This window comes from Lithobates pipiens, unplaced genomic scaffold (genome assembly GCF_037356315.1).
Source record: "Lithobates pipiens isolate NorthernLeopardFrog02 unplaced genomic scaffold, aLitPip1_a1.2 Scaffold_8, whole genome shotgun sequence".
In the NCBI taxonomy this organism is placed as follows: Eukaryota; Metazoa; Chordata; class Amphibia; order Anura; family Ranidae; genus Lithobates; species Lithobates pipiens.
In genome coordinates, this window is record NW_027507903.1 from 672,156,082 (window position 1) to 672,183,495 (window position 27,414).

Here is a 27,414-nt window from a genome sequence, read left to right on the forward strand (position 1 = left end):
GCTCCAGTAATTACAGGTGGTATATTGTGTCATCTGCACAGTGTATGCCTAAAACGACCCCAATTGCTAGTGTTCTGCTGATTCTATCCATGGGCAGCTGTAGCAATTACAGTTGGTGTACTGTGTCATCTGCACAGTGTGCAGTTAAAGCTACCCCAATTGCTGGTGTTCTCATAGTAATAATACTACAGGCAGGCAGTTGATTCTGCTAGCAGCAGTATAATCAGTATATACATCCCAACTTTCTGCAGCTACATCTCCCTGCAGGCCATAAGTATGTCTGGAAGGCCAACAAGGAGAGGCAGACAGTCACAAGCCAATAAAAGAGGGCAAGCAGGCTCTATGTCTAGAGGCAACAGTGCTGGCCATGGATGTGGTGCATCCTCATCAGCACGTGGCCATGAGACATGCTTGTCCTTATTTTCGGCAGCTGGATGTGTTGAGCAGCAACATGCTGAAGACTTGGTAGCGTGGATGACCAAGCCCTCCTCATCCTCTCTTACCCAGGCTCAGGGTACTGGCAAAGCAGCTGCCAACGTGGCCTCTTCTCTCGTCTCAATGGCATCAGTCATTCCTTCTCTAGCCCCACCATACCCTCCTGAGGAGTCCCCCGAACTGTTTGAGCAGTGTTGGGTACATGCTCCAGGAGGATACCCAGCACTTTGAAGGCTCTGATGATGATACCCAGCTAGAGGAAGGCAGTAACTTGAACCCAGAGAGAGGGGATGCCCAAGAAGGACAGCAATCTAGCAGTCATGTTCCGCCAGCTGCAGCATACTGCCAGGATTGTTCCAGTGATGAGAAGGGAGGGAATGATGAGGTCACTGACTTCATGTGGGTGCCTGATAGGAGAGAGAAGGAGGAGGAGGAGGCACATCTCCAACGAGGCAGGATGCCCTCCAGGGGCCAGTTTAAGAGCAGCACACCGACTGAATCACACCGCAGAGCTCTGCATGTGCAGGGCGCTGCCTCTGCGCATTATTCCAAAAGTTCTTTGGTCTGGGCCTTTTTTGAGACGAGTGCATCAGATCGCACCGCTGCTATTTGCAACATATGTCTCAAGCGTATCTCGCGTGGCCAAAACATCTCCAAACCCACTAGACCTTCAGTCCTCTCTGAAACCTGCATGGAGAGGAATGAAGATGTAGAATTAAGAGTGTCACAGCCAAGTACTTGCGGGCAATCTGCTATCAGAACACTGACGTCGGATTGTACCAGGCAAATTTTCAGTTGGTAGACTCAGCCCCCTTCCGTGAGTTTGTGCAATGTGCGGATCCTCAGCGGCAGGTTCCCAAACGCCACTTTTTCTCACGGATAGCGATTCCAGCTCTCTACCGGCATGTGGAAGGCAAAATCCATGCCTCGTTGGACAGGGTGGTCAGTGGTAAGGTGCATATTACCGCTGAGTCATGGTCCAGCAGGCATGGACAGGGACGTTACCTATCTTTCACGGCGCAATGGGTGACTCTTCTGGCAGCTGTGAAGGATGCAGGACAAGGTGCAGTAGTGTTCTGCCACCACGCCTCCAAAATGCTACTACTGGTGATTGTGACACACCTCTCTCCTCCACCCCCTCCTCTTCTTCCTCCATGGCCTCTTCTTGTGCTTTGTCCTCGGAACCAGCGGTGCTCCATAGGCATTCAAGGGGCTACACGAGTACACAGGAACAAAGATGCCATGCCGTGCTTGCACTGGTGTGCTTGGGGGACAGGAGTCACATTGGGGCAGAGATTCTGTCATCTCTGCAGGGGCAGGCTGAGAGGTGGTTGATGCCACGCCAGATTAAGCCAGGAATGGTTGTTTGTGACAATGGCAATGGCACCAACCTCCTGTCCGCCCTCCGACAGGGACAACTGACCCATGTGCCCTGTCTGGCTCACGTCCTTAACTTGGTGGTGCAGTGGTTCTTGAGCAGGTACCCGGGCTTACAGGATGTCCTGAGGCAGGACAGGAAAGTCTGTGTGCATTTCTGCCAGGCATATAATGCCAGTGCTCGGCTGGCTGACCTCCAAAAGGAATTGAACTTGCCCAAGAACCTCCTAATCTGTGACATGACCACCAGGTGGAACTCAACGTTGGCCATGCTGCAGCGGCTACACATGCAGCAGAGGGCCATCAATGAGTGCCTGTGCGACTACGGCACCAAGACAGGGTCAGGGGAGCTCTTTTTTTTGCCCATGCCAGTGGGCCATGATCAGGGATGCATGCACTGTCCTGTCACTGTTTGAGGAGGCCACAAGGATTGTGAGCAGTGACAGTGCATGCATCAGTGACACTGTACCTCTTGTCCACCTGTTGGAACACACGCTGCGTGGAATAATGGACAGGGCACTTGAGGCAGAACAGAGGCAGGAAGAGGAGGACTTCCTTGCCTCTCAAGGCCCCCTTTATCCAGACAGTGTTCCTGCTGGCCTGCCGATCACACAGGAAGAGGAGGAGGATCATGTCAGCATGGAGGTGGAGCCTGGCACTCTGCATCAGCAGCAGTCTTTTAGGGATCATTTACAGTTCCAAGAAACCCTTGGACTTGTATGTGGCTGGGAGGAGGTGGCTGCGGATCACATTGTCCTTAGTGACCCAGAAGTCTCCGGACCAAATGCCTCAGCTAACCTACGCTGCATGGCCTCCCTGATCCTGCAAAGCCTGCGGAAGGATCCTCGTATTCATCAGATCATGGAGAGGGATCATTACAGGCTGGCAACTCTCCTTGATCCATGGTACAAGGGTAATGTTGCCGACCTTATCTTGCCATCACAGAGGGAGCAGAGGATGAGACATCTCCAGGGGGCCTTGCAGAAAGGTCTGTGCAATGCGTTCCCAGAGACTGGGAGGTTACAAACTCCTGGTCCTGGACAACATGTTGCTGAGGCTTCGGTCAGTCACAGAAGGAGCGGTGAAGAAGGTGGCTGTCTGACCGATGCGCTCAGACAATTTTGTAGTCCACAGCCCCAAGGTATGATCGGTTCCAGCAACCATCACCAGCGTCTGATTCACATGGTGCAGGAATACCTAGGGGCAAGGTCAGACTTAGACACCTTTCCCACCGAAAATCCTCTGACTTACTGGGTCTTGAGGATGGATCTCTGGCCAGAGCTTGCACAGTATGCAATTGAGCTACTGGCCTGTCCTGCATCCAGCATTCTTTCGGAACGCACCTTCAGTGCTACTGGAGGCTTTGTAGCCGACCACAGTGTCCACCGACTCGGTTGATCGACTGACCTTCATAAAGATGAATCAGTCTTGGATCACCACCAGCTGTGTTAGAAATGTCTTATAAAGTAACAACGTTGTGAAAAAAAAAATGCATTTTCATTTTCCTTCCACTTTTTCCAAAAACTTGTGGGAAAAAAATGACATGTTCAAAAGACTCATAATTTCTCATAGAATATACCTTGGGGTGTTTGCTTTCCAAAATGGTTTCATTTTGTGGGTGTTTCATTGTCCTGGTGCTCCAGGGCCTTCAAAAGTTTGAAAGGTTGTCAGAAAATTAGATGTGTAATTTATGCACCTAGACCACCTGATGGTGCTCTCTGAGCGCTGTCAGTACATCAGGTGTGATCAGTTTTTAATGATTTGCACCATAGCTTGTAGACTCTATAACTTTCACACAGACCAAATACTATACACGGATTTGGGTTATTTTCACCAAAGATATGTAGCATTATAAATTGTGATGCAAATCTATGAACAAAAATTACTTATTTGCAAAATTTTATAATAGAAACGAAAAAAGTGATTTTTTTTTTTCCACAAATGTATAATTTATGCTCCTAGAAGCCCTGGGGGTGCTACTAGCATGTTGGACCTCTGTATGTGGCCAGGCTGTGTAAATACATCACACATGCGGTATTGCCATACTCAGGTCAGGAAGAGTAGCAGAATGTATTTTGGGTTGTAGTTGTAAGTATGCATATGCTGTGTGTGAGATATACCTGTTAATATGACAATTTTGTTAAAAAAAAAAAAAAAAAACATTCTTAATTTTGCAAAGAATCGTGGGGAAAAAAATTACAACTTCAATAAGCTCACCATGCCTCTTACTAAATACCTTGGAATGTCAACTTTTCCAAAAAGGGGTTATTTGGGGGGTATTTGTACTTTCCTGGATAGTTAGTGTCTCAAGAAATGGGATAGACCGTCCACCATAACTTATAGACTCTATAACTTTCACAAATACCAAATAATATACACTTTTTTGGGGTTATTTTTTACCAACAATATGCAGCAGTATACATTTTGGCCAAAGAAAAATTACTGATTTGCCAAATTTTATAACCAAAAGGAAGAAAAATGCATTTTTTCATTTATAGCGCAAAAAAATAAAACCCCAGTGGTGATTAAATAACACCAAAAGAAAGTTCTATTTGTGTGAAAAAAAGGGACAGAGATTTCATATGAGTACAGTTTTGCAGGACTGAGTAATTGTCATTCAAAGTGTGAGAGTGCCGAAAGATGAAAATTGGTCTTGTAAGGAAGGGGGTTTGTGGTTAATGATTGTGCTGGGGTTTATATGTGTCTGTGAGACTCTTGCTTATGGCTAGGGATGGGCTGTCTGTTCGGGTTGAACATGAATTCGACTCGAACATTGGCTGTTCGCCCATTCTCCGAATAGCGAACAATTTGGGGTGTTCGCGGCTAATTCGAAAGCCGCGGAACACCCTTTAAAAGTCTATGGGAGAATTTAAAAGTGCTAATTTTAAACGTTAATATGCAAGCTATTGTCATAAACGGTGTTTGGAGACCTGGGTCCTGCCCCAGGGGACATGGATCAATGCAAAAAAAAAGTTTTAAAAACTACAGTTTTTTCGGGAGCAGTGATTTTAATAAAGTTTAAAGTGAAAAAATAAAAGTGTAATATTCCTTTAAATTTCGTTCCTGGGGGTGTCTATAGTATGCCTGTAAAGGGGCGAATGTTTCCCGTGTTTAGAACATTCTGAGAGCAAAATGACATTTCTAAAGGAAAAAAAGTAATTTAACTGCTTCCCGACCGCCTCACGCAAATATACTGTGGCAGAAGGGCACCTACAGGCAGAATCACGTACCTGTACATTGCCCGCCGGGAGCTCCGTTACCGCGATCGCGGGTCCCACGGACCCGGTGTCTGCGGGGATACCCGTGATCGCCTCACAGGGAGCAAGAACGGGGAAATGCTAATGTAAACAAGCATCTTCCCGTTCTGCCTAATGACACTGTCACTGATCATAGCTCCCTGTGATCCGGAGCGGTGATCAGTGACGTGTTACACGCAGCCCCTCCCCCTACATTTAGAATCACTCCCCAGGACACACTTAACCCCTACAGCACCACCTAGTGGTTAACCCCTCCACTGCCAGTCACATTTTTACAGTGATCAATGCAATTTTTTAACATTGATTGCTGTATATATGCCAATGGTCCCAAAAATGTGTCAAAATTGTCCAATGTGTCCGCCATAATATCACAGCCATGATAAAAATCTCTGATCGCCGCCATTACTAGTAAAAAAAAAAATCTATAAAAATGCCATAAAACTATCCCTTATTTTGTAGATGCTATAACTTTTGCGCAAACCAATCAATACAGGCTTATTGCGATTTTTTTTTTTACCAAAAATATGTAGAAGAATACGTATCGGCATAAACTGAGGGAAAAAAATGTTTTTTTTTTAACATTTTTGGGGGATATTTATTATAGCAAAAAGTAAAGAATAATGCCTTTTTTTCAAAATTGTTTTTTGTTTGTAGCGCAAAAAATAAAAACTGCAGAGGTGATCAAATACCACCAAAAGAAAGTTTCTATTTGTGGGAAAAAAAAAGAGGTTAAGTTTGTGTGGGAGCCACGTCGCACGACCGCGCAATTGTCAGTTAAAGCGACGCAGTGACAAATCGCAAAAAGTGCTCTGGTCAGGAAGGGAGTAAATTCTTCCAGGGCTGAAGTGGTTAAAAGTACTAGCGGTAGCGCCGGTTATAATGACTTGTCTGTCCCAGCAATACACATAAAAGTCATTGAAAAAAATTGCCTGGGGTTCCCCCACAGTCCATTACCAGGCCCTTTTGGGTCTGGCATGAATATTAAGGGGAACCCCGAACCAAAATAAAAAAAAATGCGTGGGGGTCCCCCCAAATTCCATACCAAGCCCTTCAGATCTGGTATGGATATTAATGGGGTACAAATGTACCCTTACTATTTCACAAAAAAAGTGTCAAAAATGTTAAAAAAGACAAGAGACGGTTTTTGACAATTCCTTTATTAATGTCTTCTTCTTTCACCGCTTCTTCTTCCATCTTCTTCTTTTTGGTCTTCATTCGGTTTTCTTCCTCCATCTTGTTCTTCCCCCGCTTCTTCCTTGGCTTTTTCTTCTGGTCCTCTGCTTTTTGCTCCAGTGTTCTCGTCCGCATCTTCCTCTTCCCTGCTACGTTTTCTGGACGATCCGCATCCATGGGAGGTTCCCGCTGTGTGACGCTTCTGTTTCCTTAACACTTCTTATATAACTGAGAGCGGGGCCACCCGGTGACCCCGCCCCCTCTGACATCACGGAGATAACCATAGGGAAGTTCCCGTGAAGTCCCCGTACGTCAGAGGGTGGCGGGGTCACGGGGTGGCCCGCCCTCAGTTATATAAGAAGTGTCAGAAGAACAGAAGTGTCACACAGCGGGAACCTCCCATGGATACGGATCATCTGGAGAACGTAGCGGGGAAGAAGAAGAAGCCGAAGGAACATGTGGACGAGAACACCGGAGTAAGAAGCAGAGGACCGGAGGAAAAAGCAGAGGAAGAAGTGGGGGAAGAACAAGATGGAGGGAGTAAACCACATGAAGACCAGAAGAAGATGGAAGAAGAAGCGGGGGAAGAAGAAGACATTATTAAAGGAATTGTCAAAAACCGTCTCTTGTCTTTTTTAACTTTTTTGACTTTTTTTTGAAATGTTAGGGGAACATTTGTACCCCATTACCATTTCACCTGGGGGGGCGGGGATCTGGGGGTCCCCTTGTTAAAGGGGGCTTCCAGATTCTGATAAGCCCCCCGCCTGCATACCCCCACAACCACCGAGCAAGGGTTGTGGGGATGAGGCCCTTCTCCCCATCAACATGGGGACAAGGTGCTTTGGGGGCTACCCCAAAGCACCCTTCCAATGTTGAGGGCATGTGGTCTGGTACGGTTCAGGAGGGGGACCTCTCTCACCCCCCCTTTTTACCTGCGTCCTGCCAGGTTGCCTGCTCGGATAAGGGTCTGGCATGGATTTTTAGGGGGACCCCATCCCATTTTTTTTTTATTTTGGCGTGGGGTTCCCCTTAATATCCATACCAGACCTGAAGGGCCTGGTATGGAATTTGGGGGGACCCCCACACATTTTTTTTTACATTTTGGTTTGAGGTTCCCCTTAATATTCATACCAGACCCAAAGGGCCTGGTAATGGACTGTTGGGGAATCCCAGGCCGTTTTTATCAATGACTTATTATGACTTATTATGTGTATTGCAGAGACCCAACAATTCATTATAGCCGGCGCTACCGCTAGTACTTTTAAATTACTTTTTATTTCCTTTAGACACCCCTTCACAGGCATACTATAGACACCCCCCGGTATGAAATTGAAAGAAATATTTCACTTTTATTGTTTAACTTTAAGCATTATAAAAATCACTGCTCATGAAAAAATTACCGTTTTTAAAACTTTTTTTTTGCATTGATACATGTCCCCTGGGGCAGGACCCGTGTCCCCAAACACTTTTTAGGACAGTAACTTGCATATAAGCCTTTAAAATTAGCACTTTTGGTTTTTCACTTTCAAGTCCCATAGACTTTAACGGTGTTCGCACACATTTTTTGCATGTTCTGATGCGAACCGAACGGGAGGGGGGGGTGTTGCCCGGGGGGCCCCATGATTTATCAGTCCGCCCCTGCTGCAAGGAACGATTTACCGCAGCTATCTGCACGTAACTGCAGGTAATTGCAGTGTACTATTTCTCCTGCAGATAGCAGCGGCAACAAGGAAAGAAAAACAGGAAGCACATCAGAAATGGCAAGAATGTTCCAAACACAGCTAAACACAGCTAATCGCAATGTACAACTGCAAGTGAACGCTGTGCCAGGATTCTCTGAATTTAAAAATAACAAAACGTGCTTTTAACAGCGGCAGAACAGCCGTCCGCGTGAAAGGGGCCTTCAGCGGAGTACGCTGCAGGTCCCGCCCTCCCTCAAGTGTTTCTCATTTTGAAGTTCAAAAGTTGGGAGGTATTCATTCCCTAAAGCTGCGCCCTCTCCCCTACCAGGCAAGGTGTGGAAGTTTTAGTTTGCCTTGCCTGCCAGCTGCCTCGTAGCCAGTGAGGGGAAATGGTGAATGTATAACTCCACCTCCTCATTACACACTGCCGTTTAGTGCCAGTTCAGCTCAAATTTGTAATGCTCTGTGATGTCCTTCACGCTTTTCCCCATCATATGGGCGCAAAGTGATGGAGGTACCAGTGAGGATGTAGACAATGGGGAGGGGGGTTGCACTGCGGATTAGAGGGGGAGAAAGGGGGGGTGGAAGAATGATGGTGGGGGGCACCAAAATACACCTTCGCATGTGTAGACAAAAATCCTTGCGCTGGCCCTGGTTTGGAGGAGTGGGTGCTCCTAGGCAGACTACATTGTGCATTACCGCATTACCTAGGGTGGTCTGCATGCAACATGTGATGTTGAACCCCTATGGTTGAAAGAACTGAAATCTAATAAATGAATTGGGCAGGCCAGGGACAACCAGGCTGTGTAGAAAGAAGATAGATGATGCTGGAGGTCCTCCAGCCAGGAAATTAAGCGGGTCTCTATTTGACTTGCTATAGCTTCTAAAGCACATTGTGAGATAGACAAGGCTGGAGTTCAGCTTGAAAACTGCAGTATAGACACGCCGATATCCTCCTAATCTAGAGGAACTACAGGACCCAGGATATTTTACAGCATTATTGAATACAGTAGTAGATTATTTATTGCCATAGTATGATGGAGAAGGAGAAAAGCAGACAGAGATATCAGGTGTCCTCTGATGTCCATCAGTCCATATCAGAAGACGATCTCCTTCTCACAGATGTAAGGGAACATATTGGAACAGTGAACATCATTCCATTCAACTCCTCGCCTTAACACAACACAGTCTTCCCTTCCTTGGAAAGCAGGATCCTTCCAATCATCGGGCTGTTGGTCCCCCCAGAACCTGAAGGACGGAAGAGACAATAGTGATTAGACCAAGACAAGAACTGAGAAGATCTGGAACCTCAGAAATGCTATAAAATGGGATCTTCAAGGTGTGAGCCGGACAACAGTGATGGATTGCAAGAGAGCTGACCACATGCTAAAATTTTTGTTTTATAATGCAAGTCAATTTTATTGAAATAAATTTGCAATTTACAAGACTAAAGCATACAAAACATTCCCACTAGACTTCTAAGCCCTTGTACACACGGTCGGAGAATCTGTCGGAATGAGTCTTATCGGACCACGTCGTCAGATAATCCGACTGTGTGTGGTATGCATCAGACTGATTCCGTCCGAATCTCCGTCCGACCCAATTTTCCAACATGTTGGAAATATTTCCCGACCAACTGGGCCGGACGGACCTAATCCGATCATGTGTAGAGCATTTTCATCGGACCAAGTGCCACGCATGCTCAGATCAAATTCCTACATCAAAGCTATTGGCTACTAGCCTGAATGTAGTCCCATCGTAACGAAATTACATCATCACGTTCTGAAAGATCTGATTTTTCGCCCGAAACTTGGCCCGACCGTGTGTATGCAACAGTTTCGGACACAATCCGTCGGACTAAATCCGACGGGCAAAATCCGACGGATTTGGTTGGCAAAATCTCCGACCGTGTGTACGTGGGCTTAGAATACAAAAAGAGCCAAGGACTACCTACCCACAATGCCCAGGTCACCTACCCACAAGGCCAAGCTACAGAAGAGCAGGCTGGGTAGGCAAATAAAAAGGACAGGCGTGGCATGTTTTCTTTCTCTGCAGATGCCATCTTACAGACAGAAGGAGATCTGTGTGTGTGTATGGGCGGCGAGATTGACACAATATCGGCGACACCTACTGTATATACACACAATTATCCCAAGTCAGGGATCTATCCCACTAGTATCTTTACACAGCATCATAGGTAGGGTGAACAGATTACTCAGATAAATTAGAGTCCAGCCACTGAGACCAAACTTTCCAAAATGTTTTGGGGCATTCCCTGTGTTTGCATGTCAGTTCCTCCCTTCTTAGATTAAAATCGATCACATCAGACCATTGAGCAATTGTTGGTGGGGAGTTTGATATCCATTTCTGCAATATGAGTTTACGGGGCTATATACATAGACCGCAGCCACATCGCATGCATTGCACATGTTAGAAAGTCTTCCAATACAATCCCTAGCAGAGCTATTTTTGGATCAGAATGAACATGTGTAGAGCATAAAGTATTTAAAGTATCAAATATATACTCCTAGTATCTATGCTATTTAAGACAATGGCACAACATATATACTATATTACCAAAAGTATTGGGACACCTGCCTTTACATGCACATGAAATTTAATGGCATCCCAGTCTTAGCCCTTGTACACACGGTCGGACATTCCGACAACAAAATCCATCGGATTTTGTCCGAAACTTGTGTTGCATACACACGGTCGGACAAAGTTGTCGGAAAATCCAATCGTTGGTAACGTGATTACGCTATTTAGTAACGACATGACTAATTTCAGGCTAGTAGCCAATAGCTTTGGTCTCGTAATTTGATCTGAGCATGCATGGCTCTTTGTCCAATCAGAATTCTCTACAAACGATCGGACAAAGTCCAATCGGACCATGTTGTCAGAAAATTGTATAGCCCAGCTATAAAACTTTGTTGGTCGGATATTCTGATGGAAACAGTCCGATGGAGCCCACACACGGTCAGATTATCCGACAACACGGTCTGATCGGACATTTTCCCTCAGAATGCCTGACCGTGTTTACAAGGGCTTAGTCCGTATGGGTTCAATATTGAGTTGGCCCACCATTTTCAGCGATAACAGCTTCAACTCTTCTGTGAAGGCCGTCCACAAGGTTTAGGAGGGTGTCTATGGGAATGATTGACCATTCTACCAGAAGAGCATTTGTGAGGTCAGGCACTGATGTTGCACAAGAAGTCCTGGCATGTGGCTTGGCGCGCGGCGGAGATGGCAGCCTGAACGAGGAGCTCCGTCAAGCCCGAGGCCCTTAGCACCTCTCTTCCGAAAGCCTAGCGAGGATGAACAAACAGTTCCGCGGGTCTCAGCACACACGATCCCGCAGATCCACGTTGGTGTCTGCGGGAGGATCTATATCAGAGATTTTCCAGAAACAAACAGCAGCTCAGAGAGCCCAGGAGGGTGGCAAGATGGCGCCGTCGCACGAGGACGGGGATCTCAGTGAGGACTCTCAGTCGGCCTCGGAGGATCGCGGTAGGAGACCTGCTCGTCCCGATCACCCCCTCACATACGCGGACATGTCCGGCTTCGCTGCCGACATCAAGTCCTCCTTTTCTGCGGCCATAACAGATTTAAAAACCAATCTGTTGGTTCTCACAGAAAAGATGGCCGCGGCGGATACTGCGGGGAAGCTCCGAGACAGAGAAATACTCAGGCTGGATACAGTTGCCTCATCGCACGCTCAACACTTTATTGAACTAAACAGGCACATGGAGGACCTTGATAATAGGGGGAGACGGAACAATATTAGGGTCCGCGGTGTGCCGGAAACAGTGACTGCCGACCAGATCATGCCTGCCCTCCAGAGGGTCTTTAACAGTGTGCTGGAACGACCTGAGGACTCAGCCATTGAATTCGTTCGGGCTCATAGAGCCCTCCGAGCTAGAGGACCTGATACCCTACCACCCCGCGACATTATATGCTGCCTGCAGAACTTTTCGTTAAAGGAAGAGATTATGTTTAAGGCCCGCAGGAATGACCACATCGTGTTTAACGGTGAGAATATTAAACTGTTCCAAGATCTTTCGCAGATCACCTTGAAAAACCGCAGAGCCTTGCGGCCTTTACTGGAAGCACTCAGAGCGAAGGATATTCGTTACACCTGGCGTTTCCCTTTTGCTCTCTCAGTTTCTCACAATGGCAAGCAATACCTGCTCCGCAATCCGACAGACCTCCCAGAGTTCTGCGATGCCCTGCATCTTGACCCCGTGGACCTCCCGGACTGGTATCAGGAGTTTTCCCTGCCGCCCAGGGAGAGGAGCCCACCCCACTCTCCTCTACCTACACCTGACAAGCGCCTCGCCAAGAAGCAGCGTTCAGCCTGGCAAGATGGTCCGGGTACAGGGACACCGCGCAGCAGGGCGCACTCCTCTAGACCACCACCAGATGATTAATTGTTGGCACCACGGTCCCCTGTGATCGTGCCCCCCACCCTGTTGTGGTCCGCCCTCACCATATATTTCCTGGGCACATTTTTACTTTTTATTACTTTTTATTTTTTATTTTTTTGTTGTTTTCAGAGATTCCCCTGAAATCCTTTGGCCCTGACCACGGACTTCGCCGGAGCCTGGAACCGCTAGGGCCCTGCGACTCCTCTGCTTTTGGGACCTTGCCCGGGGACATTTCTCCCTCTTGCCCTAGGTTTGTATTCTAGGCTCTCCGAGTCGTATTTCACTAACCACCCACTCCCATTGCCAAGGACGGAGAATTGGGAGTCGCATGTGAACTAAGGGAGTTGTGGCTAAGTGATTGGTGGGATTTGCTCTTGATCACTGGGGGACTTAAGTTGGTTGACACATTGTTGCAGTCTGGCCAGGGACGTTTACTTATCATTTGCACGTTGGTGAGACTGTTGGGACTTGGGAGGTGGGGGGGGGGTGCGCTCCTGAAGCACATGCCCGGGGATGCTATAGGGGTGGGGCTGCTTAGGGGGGGGGGACGAGCTATTTTCTCCTCCTGGTCCGGCCGCACTTTTTGGCATCAGATTTTCGTTTTTATTGGGTCATGGCATTGTGCTGAGTTCTTTTCATGCTTGTTTGTTTGTTCTACTCGTTCAGTTTATATATATTCTTATTTTATTTTTCCATGGCAGAGATGTTTATAAGATTGATATATCAGATATAAGGGGCCTAGGCTTGGCTTCCATCTACGAGTTATTAGTGTATCACACCATTATTGTTTAACTGCATTTGATAACGGTTGCCATTGAGGCTACGTGTCTCCCTTGTTTCCACACGTGGCCCGGTGATTGGGCGGGGATTCTCCTCCCCTCCCGAGTACCGGATCTTTGACCTACTTGGCCGCATTATAGGCCGACGGGGGTCGTTACCTCTAACTCTTCATTTTATTTTGACCTCTCTATTCCTTTGACTTTCCTATTTCGGTCCTTATTTCCTTCTCTGTTGCTCTCTCTTGCCTCTCTTGGCTGCTATAAAACAGATACAGGTGGAGTGTTTTACCATAATAATCTTTGAGTCTTGCAGGTGGTGACTGTAGGCAAAGCCTACCATCTCTCCCTGTCCCTACAGATGGCTTACTCAGCTCTTGGCACGTCGCCGACGCTAGTGTCGCACAACGTGAAAGGCTTGAATATACCGGAAAGACGTTCTACACTGCTCCGGGAATTGAAAAAAGGTAAACCGCAAATTGTCTTCCTGCAGGAGACACATTTTAAAACAGGTCAGGTCCCTAGGCTCACCGACTCCTACTTCACGGACGCACACCACGCTACTAACGATATTTCTAAATCTAGGGGGGTCTCCATTTTACTAAGTAGAGGTGCCTCCTTTGAACTCACGGACAAAAAGGTGGACCCAGAGGGGAGGTTTATTTTCCTCAAGGGTACCCTCAGCGGTGTCCCCACGACGCTTGCCAATGTATATTTCCCTAACACCTCGCACCTGTCGTTCTGCAGAATGCTGGTGCGCCAATTGGAGGGGTTTGGGGCGGGTTGCTTGCTTTTAGGAGGTGACTTCAATATCCCACTGGACCCTCTCTTAGATACGTCTTCGGGGAAGACGGCAGTCTCCTTCCATACTTTGAAGGCCATTAAACTTCTTCTCCACTCCCTGGACTTGGTGGACACCTGGCGTTACTTACATCCATCCGACAAAGACTTTTCCTTTTACTCGATTCCTCACGACCGTCATTCTAGGATTGACTATTTATTCATTACCCAAAGAGATTTACATAAGGTGCAGCACTCCCATATAGGGATTCAATCTATTTCCGATCACGCCCCAATTTCTGTTAGCCTCACTCAATCTGATACTTCCAGAAAGACTCCGATGTGGAGGCTGAATTCCTCCCTATTGACTGACCCATCTTTGTTTCCCAAGATTGAAACGACCCTGAAGGAATTCTTTGAGCACAATGTGACTCCAGGTATGGATCCCTTTTCGATATGGGAGGCCCACAAATGTACGGTCAGGGGGTTACTAATGTCATTAGGGGCTCAAAGGAAAAGAGAAAGGGAGAAAGACATAGGCAGACTTACTCACACGATCCGACATTTAGAAACTCTTCACAAACAGTCTCTGTCGGAGAGATCAGCGAAGGAGCTTCTTGAGGCAAGGTTGGCTCTCCGGCAGATATTGGACTCGCAAACTAGGAGACTTTTATTTCTGCGGAAGAAGATGTATTACGGACAAGGGGATAAAGCGGGCCACCTACTTGCCAGGGCTCTGAGGGATCTCAACACCAAGACCAACATCCCGGGAATTCGGAATCAAGAGGGACACTTAGACAGAACGACTGACGCTATAGCCCAACATTTCCAAGAGTTCTATACGAAACTCTATAATCTTCCGCCACAACATAGGCCCCCTGACATGAGTAATGGGAGACTTCAAAACATACGGGACTACCTGGAGGGGTCGGGTCTACCCTCACTTACAAAGGAGGATGCGGAGATACTAGATGCCCCTATTGATCAGGATGAGATCAGATTTGCTATTAAAGGACTTAAAAAGGGTAAAAGCCCTGGACCTGATGGCTACACAGCAATTTATTATAAGACATTTATAGACACCCTAACCCCGCATTTACACACGGCACTAAACTCCTTGGCGAAGGGTGGGAGGGTCCCCCCTGAGTTTTTATCTGCACACATTGCAGTCATTCCAAAACCGGACAAGGACCCTACACACTGCGCAAGTTATAGACCGATTTCATTGTTGAATTTAGATGTTAAGATATTGGCGAAAATAATTGCTACGAGACTGTCCCCCTTCCTCTGTAGGCTGATTGGTCCGAGCCAGGTTGGCTTTATGCCAGGTAGAGAAGCTAGGGATAATGTCACCAAAGCCTTGGATTTGATACACGCGGCCCATGTGCGAAACATCGAGGGCCTTCTCCTGTCCACCGACGCGGAGAAGGCCTTCGATAGAGTAGCCTGGGACTACATGTTTGAGTCATGTAGACACATAGGGCTGGGACCTGGTTTGATGAACTGGATAGCCGCTTTGTATCAGAACCCTTCGGCTAAACTTAAAATCAATGGGGCCTTATCAGACAGGGTAGACATAAGGAATGGCACGAGACAGGGCTGCCCCCTGTCCCCTCTGTTGTTTATTATATCCCTGGAACCCTTTATTAGGAGAGTCATAGCTAACAGTTCGGTACGGGGCTTCAGAGTGGAAGGAAGGGAGTTCAAAGTGGGAGCTTATGCCGATGACCTCCTGTTTTTTATTACTGATCCACACTTGTCTATACCGTCACTTGTGAAAGAATTTTCGGTCTATGGGTACATATCTAATCTCAAGATTAATTACTCTAAGTCGGAGGCGATGAATATTACCCTGTCAGCCCCAATATTGCACAGTGCGATGGAAAATAGTTCTTTTAAGTGGGTGTCCCATGCCATTAAATATTTAGGAGTGTGGCTAACACCCAAGATAGACTCCGTTTTCGCCCGTAACTTCATACCTCTACTTAAGACCATTGACAGAGATTTGCAACACTGGCACACTAAACCTATTTCCTGGTTTGGAAGAGCGGCCACATGCAAAATGAACGTCCTGCCTAGGGTTTTATACCTAATCCGAGCCCTACCCATTAGGATCCCGCAGAGTTTCTTTAGATCTCTCCAGGCCATATTACTGAGATTTATATGGGCCCATAAAACGCCCCGTATCAAATTCTCTCTACTGATGAAGTCCAAGAGTCTGGGTGGGCTGGGAATACCTAATTTTCGGAACTACTACCGGGCTTCCCATATTGCGAGAATTGTGGACTGGCATTGTCATTCTGCTGCAAAGGATTGGGTGATGTTAGAGAGGGAATCAGTTCCGGTACCTTTGTCTTTCTCCCCATGGATCCCAAAAGCCAGGTACCCTCTGGCAATGTCGAAACACCCTTTAATAGGGACCACCCTTGAAGTTTTCCATCAGTTGGCTAAACAACACGTGCTCTCCTCCCCTGGAGGCCCGCTTACTCCGTTACAACATAACCCTGACTTTGCTCCGGGACTGGGGAATCAAACACTAAGGCCCACTGACAGACGACTTCCACTCTTAGCTATGCACTGCTTTGATAAGGGGGTGATGAAGGACTTTGTAAGGTTGAAGTCGGATAATGACATCCCTTTACTGCCTCTATGGACGTATTTTCAGATACGGTCCTTTGTTAACAAGTCACCTCGTAGGGAACATTTTATTAGAGAACTCACGGAGTTGGAGTCGGTGTGCCTTAAAGGGGAACAGGTATTAAACACTCATATATCAAAGATCATATAGTGAATAATATAAGAAAAAAGTCCATAAAGTGAGAACCAATTTCACAATAAAGCTGGTATGGAGATGGCTGGACCGTCATGGGCAAAGACAGTTCATTGAACAGATGTATTCATGTAAGCCAGCTTATCTGTAAACATCAAAAGAGGTAGATAAATACTTCTTACCGGCTGTGTTGGACTCACAAAGTCATATGACAGTTGAGTCTGAAAAGGCTTGAGGTCTCACTCTGGGACCAAGGGGTATGTGAAGGGAGGTCCAGTAAGCTGGTGGAGGGACTTCAAACGGCTGTATACTCGATGGTGTGTTTCACGAATGGAGCATCCAGGTAGTCCAAAGACCAGCTCAGACACGGCCCGTTATACCGATAATCCAATCACCCCAAGTGGGGAGGGAAAAGTTTGGGGGTTAAGCCACACAGAGAAGAAAAAAGAAGAAAAAGCTCCACATGGTGCGGGTCAGGCGGTATAAAATGCGAATTTATTAAAGTCAAAAAGTAATTAATGACTTAGGTGATCACAAAAATAGAATAAAAAAGGGGGGTTTAAAAAGCAATGTGGGGTACCAACAGCTAGCCCGGGCTAGCTGTTGGTACCCCACATTGCTTTTTAAACCCCCCTTTTTTATTCTATTTTTGTGATCACCTAAGTCATTAATTACTTTTTGACTTTAATAAATTCGCATTTTATACCGCCTGACCCGCACCATGTGGAGCTTTTTCTTCTTTTTTCTTCTCTGTGTGGCTTAACCCCCAAACTTTTCCCTCCCCACTTGGGGTGATTGGATTATCGGTATAACGGGCCGTGTCTGAGCTGGTCTTTGGACTACCTGGATGCTCCATTCGTGAAACACACCATCGAGTATACAGCCGTTTGAAGTCCCTCCACCAGCTTACTGGACCTCCCTTCACATACCCCTTGGTCCCAGAGTGAGACCTCAAGCCTTTTCAGACTCAACTGTCATATGACTTTGTGAGTCCAACACAGCCGGTAAGAAGTATTTATCTACCTCTTTTTATGTTTACAGATAAGCTGGCTTACATGAATACATCTGTTCAATGAACTGTCTTTGCCCATGACGGTCCAGCCATCTCCATACCAGCTTTATTGTGAAATTGGTTCTCACTTTATGGACTTTTTTCTTATATTATTCACTATATGATCTTTGATATATGATTATTTCGTAATCCATGTTAATTACACTTTCAAGCGCTACACATATTTTTTCTATTTGCATGCTGAACTTTGTTTGTTTTTGGTGTTAGCTGCTATTTCCTGGCTGTTGAGGCCATTTTGTTATACATGTTTAATTTTAGCGCAGTGTTTTCCCCCTAATTTCAGGTATTAAACACTACCTCTACCGCATACGATTGGTTGCAGCATCTGGCAACGGGACCGAGAGATCGGTTTAGAGAGAGATGGTCGGCAGATTTGGAAATAGACTTCTCGGATGCTCAATGGGAGAAGGCCTGTATATTAGCCCACAAATGCTCTATCAGTACAAGAATGCAGGAAACTGCATATAAAATACTTACCCGCTGGTATGTCACACCTGACAAGACTCATAAATGGTACCCCCAATCCAGCGATCTGTGTTGGCGTTGTCTCCAGGAGAGGGGTACCATGCTTCATGTATGGTGGAGTTGTGATAAAATTAGTACATTCTGGGACGATGTTAGGAGGTTGGTGTATCGAATCACGGAGACTGTAATGACTTTAGATGCTGCATGTTGTCTTCTCAACATTTCTGATTTCTCTTTGAAAAAACACGCAAATTCTCTGTCAAGGCACCTATTAAATGCGGCTAGGTCGCTTATACCTCTATATTGGAGGACCACGCACACCCCTTCTCTGAAGGAGTGGTTGTTGAAGGTTTCCCATATATGTGAACTGGAAGATACTAAGGCACAATCAGAGGAAGCTGTAGCACGACATCACAAAACCTGGTCTCCTTGGTTCGAATACCGGTATTCTCAAGAATATAAGTTACTGGTCGGGTGATTTGCACACCGGAGGAATGTACATGATTAGTCGAAACTGAGTGGTCGATGGAGTCGACCTACGGGCCACCTTTCATGGGTTAATAGTTGAAGCTCCTATGCATTGAGCATTATCACACTATGTATCTGGTTCTCTTCTTTCCCCTCTCTCTTTCTAACATTTATTTCTTCCTTCTTTACTCTCTGCATTTCCATTCTCCTACGAAGTACAGCTGTTGCTCGCAGCTTGGTATTGTCATTATACAAGGGCCATTTGGCGTTGTTTTCTGTTACCAATCTGCACGTAGATAAAGATCAGATCCAAAAGATGAGGGTAGTTTCGCACTTCATTGTTGGTATTTTATACGACTGTCTGATCTCTTATGTCCATGTTTGAATTTTTCTTTTTGTGCATTTTATGTTCTACACGCCTGTACTTTCTCATGTATCGCTTACATTTTTGAATAAAAACCTTTTTAAATGTGAAAAAAAAAGAAGTCCTGGCATGCAGTCTCCACTCTAATTCATCCCAAAGGTGTTCTATCGGGTTGAGGTCAGGACTCTGTCCAGGTCAGTCAAGTTCCTCCACCCCAAACTCTCTCATCCATGTCTTCATGGACCTTGCTTTGTGCACTGGTCCAAATGATTTAGTGGAGGGGGGGTTATGGTGTGAGGATTGTGTTTCAGGGGTTGGGCTTGGCCCCTTAGTTCCAGTGAAGGAAACTCTAAAGGCGTCAGCATATTAAGAGATTTTGGACGATTTCATGCTCCCAAATTTGTGGGAACAGTTTGGGGATGGCCCCTTCCTGTTCCAATATGACTGCACACCATTGCACAAATCAAGGTCTGTAAAGACATGGATGAGAGAGTTTGGGGTGGAGGAACTTGACTGGCCTACAGAGTCCTGACCTCAACCCGATAGAACAGAGACTGCAAGCCAGGCCTTCTTGTCCACATCAGTGCCTGACCTCACAAATGAGCTTCTGGAAGAATGGTCAAACATTCCCATAGACACATTCCTAAACCTTGTGAACGGCCTTCCCAGAAGAGTTGAAGCTGTTATAACTGCAAAGGGCGGGCCAACTCAATATTGAACCCTACGGACTAAGACTGGGATGCCATTAAAGTTCATTTGCGTGTAAAGACAGATAAGATTCTAGATTATATGGGGCCTTTCCAGGTTTTAAAAGGACTATGATAATCGACTCATTCATGGAGGGTGGAAGATGGCCACACTTCAAGGTTGCATTAAATACCTGTAATCATTCAGGCAACAAAATTGGCTCCATACATTTTATAAACCTCCCCTGGCAACCCATCAGTGCCTGGGGCTTTATAATTAGGTAGACTGGCAGAGACCCAGAGTTTCTCTAGAGTCACAGGTTTATTTAATTCCTCCCTGTCAGCTCCAGACAGTTCTGGTAATGTAATGAAGTTAAGAAAAAGCTGAGTTCAGCCTCTTCATAATATACTTTTTACAAATTACACTTTGTACAAGTTTTTAAAGAAATCACAAAACACAGATGAAATCTCCAAAGTGGTATGCCACAATTTGATGGTACAATCTACTGAAGTTAGGTCAGGGGTGGCCAACCACATACCTACATAGCTCCCGTGATGAGTTCTTCCTCCCACTAATTTCCCTAACTGTCTATGTGAACAGTTCTCTCCTCCAGGTCCTTCCCCATGTGAGAAGTTCTTAGCCTTCACTCCATTACCTATTGGCCTATGTAAGGAGTTATTTTCCTCATCTCTTTCCCTAGTTGGAATGATGTAAGGAGAAGGGATGAGCCAAGGGTTTGTTGAGAACCTAGTTTCAGACCAAACTTTGGCTGTCCGGTTGTTTGATAGAACACCCCAAGTTTTGCTCTGTGTTTGGTGGGAGCCGAGCATCCTATATTGATGTGAGTTCTGGAAATGGAAAGTTCTAAGGATTAGAAAACACTGATGATACAAGTCACAGTTCCTAATGTAAAAGTTCCACAGGCATCCAGAAAATGAAATTTGACTTTGATGTATATTGCTTTTTTCGAATTCTCATCCTTTGCTCCCATCAAAAGGCAAGTAAGTGAAGGCACGTTGAGTGCTGATCCAGAGAAGTGGCGGCACCCCTCTGGAACCTTTTATTACAGAGTCAGTCTCTCTAAACCAGCCCCCCACTTTGATATGCTCTGCTCAGGAGGGCTGTCTCATAAGGACTTACTCATAGATCATTATTGATAATATGTACATTGTGGTTTTCTGGGTGACAAGATGTAGTAAAGCTCTGGGCAGAGTGAAATAAAGACACAACTATGTACTTCATCTCAGGGACCCATCGGTGTGCCACTTTTTCAGATCATTTTGCCAGATCTTAGTGTTGGGGATCTGTGAGGAGGGTTCAGAAATTTGGGGTTTTAGTGTACTTACTCTGGAGTTACATCAAAAGGAGATCCGTCCACCCATTTCCAGGTTCCCCCCATATCCGTTAGACCGATCCACAAGGAAAAGTCCGTCACAATCCCTCTCAGAAAATTCTTAAGAAAGAAAAAATATAGAAGTTGTTAGAAGATGAATTATTATACACACACGTAAGAGGGGCTTCGTGGTTGGCTGGTTTTGACACCAAAGCCCTATTCCCTACTAGACTTGTGCACAATGGAACATTTCGATTAGTTTTGGTTCGTTGTCATTCGTAAAATCCATCATTTTGTTCTGTTATATTCATTATGTTACGTTAATAAGTTTTCGGATAATTCGTTATTATTCGTAGAGTGTCGATATTCGTTATACGGAATCTCGAATCATGTCGAATCAATTCGTTATATGCGCTATAATTTAGTTCGTATTTGTTGAAATTCGATATTTATGTATATATATTCGTGATAATGATTCGTAGTTTGGAAAGTCGTTTGTTTATTGAATTTTTTAACACACACAATGACAATGTCTCTTCTCCTCGGCTCAAATACAATACAACACCCTTCTCACTCAGTTCTCAGGAATGCACTTTGCCAGTAATCCAACCTCTGGCACAAAATTAATCAGCTGATTGGACTATAAGATTTACTTTGAGCTGACCTTTTGTTTCATTAGATCTTTAACCGGTTCCTGACCAGCGCACGCCGATGTACGTCGGCAGAATGGCACGGGCAGGCATATTGGCGTACAGGTACGTCCAATCTTCAATGCCGCCCTGCCATCGCAAGCGCCGCCGGCGGCACGCTCGCATGCCGGTCGGGACCACCGTGAGTCCGGTCGCGGGTCCCGCGGACTTGATCGCCGCAGGCATACCCGCGATCGTCTCACGGGGTGGCTGAATGGAGGAAATGCTGTGTAAACAGCATTTCCCCATTCTGCCTAGCAACTAGTGACGCTGATCTCTGCTCCATGTGATTGGAGCAGAGATCAGTGTTCACTAAATGAAAGCCCAGACCCCCCACAGTTAGTAACACACCCTTAGGAACACTTAACCCCTACACTGCCACCCACTGGTTAACCCCTTCACTGCCAGTGTCATTTACACAGGAATCACTGCATTTATACAGCAGCGATTACTGTATAAATGACAATGGTCCCAAAAATGTGTCAAAAATGTCTGATGTGTCCGCCGCAATGTCGCAGTCACAATAAAAATCGCTGATCGCCGCCATTACTAGTAAAAAAAAATAAAAATAAAACATTATTAATAAAAATGCCATAAAACTATCCCTATTTTGGAAACTCTATAACTTTTGCGCAAACCAATCAATAATCGCTTATTGCGATTTTTTTTACCAAAAATATGTAGAATACGTATCGGCCTAAGCTGAGGGAAAATTTTTTTTTATATATTTCTGGGGGATATTTATTATAACAAAAAGTAAAAAATAATGCGTTTTTTTCAAAATTGTCGCTCTATTTTTGTTTATAGCGCAAAAAATTCAAACCGCAGGGGTGATCAAATACCACCAAAAGAAAGCTCTATTTGTGGGAAAAAAAGTACGTCAATTTTGTTTGGGAGCCACGTCGCACGACCACGCAATTGTCAGTTAAAGCGACGCAGTGCCGAATCGCAAAAAGTGGTCTGGTCTTTGACCAGCAAAATGGTCGGGTCTGTAAGTGGTTAAAGAATCATGTTGAATTCATTCGTTATATCCTCTATAATTTCTTTCGTATTCGTTGTAATTCGTTATCTTTTTATCTGGACATTCGGATGCATCCGAATGTCCGAAAGATGCAAAATTCAGCCGAATTTCGATTCGTTACGAAACGAACTGCACAAGCCTATTCCCTACCCCTACTTGAGCCTTTCAAGAAACTGCCCAGCTGAGGCTGAACCTTCTGCCCTTCTTGTTCCCTGCTCCTTGCCAATGACCTCCATGTGACATTCCCTGGGGTAGACCTTTAAATTACCAAGGAAGGAATGTCCACACAAGAAATAATTTTGCTGCACTTTGCTGGTGGTATACAGAAAATGGCATTACAGTCACAATACAGGTATATACATTCCGGAATCACTTGACATGCACAACCAATCATATTGAGTGGACGGTCCGCAGTAGTCGCAAGTGAAAGCATGTACAGCACCCAGCAGCCATCTACCTTTCAGTCTCTCTACTCTGTCCAGGGTCATTAGTACTCACAGGACTGTGCTCTCTGAAGTCACCTTTTGGCTTGGTACATCTCTCCCAGCAACCCTTTAGGGAAACAGCCTCACACAGGGATCTAAAGGTCTTTTGCATTCCACCCTAGCCCCCACCTCCATAAGGGACACTATGACTACAGCAGGCTCCTCCTATGCACAGGTCTACTCCACCCAGTCTACTGCCCTGTCCAGGGCCTACGTGTCCTCATAAGTGTGGGGTGCTTGGATCTCATGCCACAAGAGAGTGTGTGCCACTCTCTCTATCTGACATACAGTATGTACGGGTGTTTACTCACCCCTGACCTCAATGTAGGGGGGGCTCTATCTAAAAGGAGCCTAACACTTGAACACACTGATTGCTGTAACCATGCACTAATCTGGTACGGAGTCACCTAGTGGCAAAGTAGTTAACTGCCCCTGCCTACACACACTATGGATGATTTGGTGAGATGACGGTTGGGTTACCAGTATATTTTTGGATTGGCTAGGAAACTGGGCACCTGGAGGAAACCCACACAAAATGGTGGGAGTACTTCACACCACATCACAAATGTGATCCCCCCGAGACGCAGACCTGGTACAAACCATCTCTAAGCTTGTGAAATCTCTGAAGTCAGCCTCAAAAAAATGGCCAGCAAGGTCAAGGTTAAAAAAAGCAGGAGAGAGGAAATATATTCCAGAAAAACAATCTTTTGACAACGTATAGCTTTCTAACATAACAACATTTAGCACTGAAGATCATGCATAGAAACCTAAAGATTCTGAAAAAATAAAAATATTTCAGCTGAAAATTATTTTATTGTAAACTTGCCATAATATAAGCCACTGCTCACCTCCTTCCAAAAATACTAGTTTGATAGCTGCTATATTACCTCTTTAGATGAATTCTTTTTTTTTTTTTTTTTTCTTTTTTTTTTTCTCTAGATGAATTCTTATTCCAGGTTGAAAGCAGTAATGCCACGTACACACGACCGGACTTTTGGACAGCAAAGGTCCGACCGAACGAGTTCAATCGTGTGTGGGCTCCATCGGGCCTTTGCTTGCCAAAAATCCGGCGGACTTTAGAAATAGAACATGTTTTAATTTTTCCCACCAGAACTCTGCCGGACCGAGAAATCCGTTTGTGTGTATACTAGTCCGATGGACAAAAACCGTCGCTAGGGCAGCTATTGACTACTGGCTATAAACGTCCTTATTCTAGTCCGGTCGTACGTCATCACGTTCGAATCCGTCAGACTTCGAACGTGACACTTTGGTGTGATTGTGTGTGGCCAAGTCCGTTCATTTGGAAAATCTGTCGGAACTCCACCGAAAGTCCGTCGGAAAGACCGTCGGACCTAGTCCCTGGAAAAGTCCGGTCGTGTGTATGCGCCATAAGGGCGTGCCCAACATCACTACACAACTGAGGATGTTCTTTGCATACATTCATAGGGCTTTGATAGATCAAACAGACAGGGCCAACAGTTGCCACCAGTGTGCCATCAAATGCAGCCACTGTGCCATCAAACGCAGCCACTGTGCCCATCAATTTGTGATATTGTGCCCATCAATTGCCGCTACTGTGTCCCATCAGATGCTGCTACTGTGCCATCAATTGCCGCCACTGTGCCATTAAACACAGTCACTGTGCCCATCAAATGCTGCCACTGTGCCATCAAATGCAGCCACTGTGCCATCAAACGCAGCCACTGTGCCCATCAATTGGTGACATTGTGCCCATCAATTTCCGCTACTGTGCCCCATCAGATGCTGCCACTGTGCCATCAATTTCCACCAGTGTGCCATTAAACGCAGTCACTGTGTCCATAAAATGCTGCCACTGTGCCATCAAATGCAGCCACTGTGCCATCAATTGCTGCCATTGTCCCATTAAACGTAGCCACTGTGCCCATCAAATGCAGCCACTGTGCCATGAAATGCAGCCACTGTGCCACCAGATGCCGCCAGTGTGCCATCAAATGCAGCCACTGTGCCCATCAATTGGTGACATTGTGCCCATCAATTGCCGCTACTGTGCCCCATCAGATGCTGCCAGAGTGCCCATAAATTGCCGCTGCTTTGCCCCATCAGATACTGTTAGTGACTTTGTACCTCTAACAACCATCACTCACTTTGGGGTGCTGAATGGACTATTTTGTGGTGCATTTGCACAAGAGGATATTGATGGCTCCTGGCAGGAAATGTATTGCTTTTACACCGGCCACCATTTTGCTATGAGCTGGATGGGAGCATGCAGTGGCACAATCTGTCACTGGCTGTTTCCCTGAATCACGGCCAATGACTGATCACTGTACTGGTCTGATGGTCAGTGGTGGTTGGTGCTCAAAATTTTTTGGGGGAGGGGGCGCAAACAAATTGAAAAAAATAATCAATTGCAGCTACTGTGATGAATTAGAGTAAAGGCTGTGAGCCAGGCCTTCTCGTTCAACATCAGTGCCTGACCTCACAAACACACTTGTGGAAGAATGGCAAAACATTCCCATAGACACACTCCTAAACCTTGTGGACAGCCTTCTCAGAATAGTTGAAGCTGTTATAGCTGCAAAGGGTGGGCCGACTCAATATTGAACCCTATGGACTAAGACTAGGATGCCATAAAATGTCATGTGGGTGTAAAGGCAGGTGTCTCAATACTTTTGACAATATAGTGTTTGTTGACTGTTGTATTATGAAACTTAGTCAAATGGAAGGATACTGTAGATGTTTTTAAGATAGTTTCAAAGAAAGAACATTTTGCCTGAGTGTACTGTTCCGCAATACCCATTGAGGTGACCAGAAAAGATGGCTCAGTGATTCTGATATATCAGATTGGATTTCATTTTTAAGGGAATCAGACGCTGCACAGAGCAAAAGACCAACTGGACTTTACTAAAGATTTTTTTCTATTTTTAACCATTTTACTTTGCTGTTACATATGTCTATTTTTACAATATATTTTCTTTAAATAATTCTTGTACTTTTTAAATGTTTAAAAACCATGAAACTGAACCACCTAATGCTTTAGGTAGAGATTAAAAAACTTTGTTTTTGTGAATAGACTACATTAGTGTAAACTCTGTTACATTCCTGTCTGGATGAGGCAGCAAGTGATAGACCCAAGGTCAAAATTGCAACAGCATAAGCTTTAAAAGGGAGAGATTTCCATAAAATGCATGACGGTGGCTACAATGTGTGTTGTCAAAGTCTGCCGGGGCTTAGATTATTGTCAAGCAAGCTGTATAATTTCTTCACAGGGTGAGGCTGAGAGAAGGATTATCAAATACTTCTGGCAGTGATGTGGCCTGACAGTAGAGCTTTCACAATGGGAAGTGCCTATCTATTCAGTATTCATACCATTTCTCCCTTGCCATTAATGACCACCAGGTGGGCGTTCTTGTCCTCACAGTCTTTCTTGGAGACGCTCCATGATTTTGATTCTGAAGACACATAGTAACAGCTGAGTCCATAATGTCTCCATCCCTTACTGCATAATGGATTAAAGGCTTCTGAGGGAATAAGAAAGAGGATTATGAGGGTCATGCTGGATTGTCATGGTTATAGCCGGACAGTTCAGCCGAGAGGGTAAAATTATAATAAAAGGAAATCACAGAGAAAAGACATCACATTTCCGAGTCCAACCCTGGATTCTGATATATCTTGGAAACTCCAACAATGAGATCTTCCTGACATGATTCCAGGCTCTGTTCCTGCACACTCTGGAGTTTTATGTCTCCATCCAACCTTGTGTGCCACAGTTTTTCTTACATTGTCCATGATATATAAAAAACAGTAAAACCTTGGATTTCGAGTATAATTCATTCCAGAAACATGCTTGTAATCCAAAGCTCTTGTATATCAAAGCAAACTTCCCCATAAGAAATAATGGAAACTCAAATGATTCGTTCCACAACCATTTATTCATAAGTCCTTCAGTTTAAAGTCCATTTAAAAAGATCATAGCAATGTGACCAGGTTGTGTAACAATAAAATGTCCATCCACAAATGACAGCCTCCTCAAGGGGATTAGAAGCAAAATCCAGCAGGAGCTACAGAGTATAAAAGAGAAGAGAGGTGCCTCTAAGTGTAACAATATGGTTACATTTAAAGAAAGGTACAACATTAAGCAACTCACATGGTTGATGATTAAAACAGGCACATA

At 45.4% G+C, this 27,414-nt stretch overlaps 1 protein-coding gene across 5 annotated transcripts in view; it reads right to left on the reverse strand.

The window, feature by feature from the left end:
* Positions 1-8,911: 8,911 nt before the first annotated feature.
* The window catches only part of LOC143961951 (C-type lectin domain family 10 member A-like), a 93,376-nt gene continuing 74,873 nt past the window's right edge, over positions 8,912-27,414 (reverse strand). For all 5 annotated transcript variants that reach the window (XM_077471294.1, XM_077471292.1, XM_077471293.1 and 2 more), the window contains 3 exons: positions 26,610-26,761; positions 21,080-21,186; positions 8,912-9,172 (listed from right to left, as the gene is read on the reverse strand). In XM_077471294.1, the coding sequence (XP_077327420.1) occupies positions 9,022-9,172; positions 21,080-21,186; positions 26,610-26,761 (410 nt within the window). In that variant the 3' untranslated portion in view covers positions 8,912-9,021. The remainder of the gene's footprint in view (positions 9,173-21,079; positions 21,187-26,609; positions 26,762-27,414) is intronic.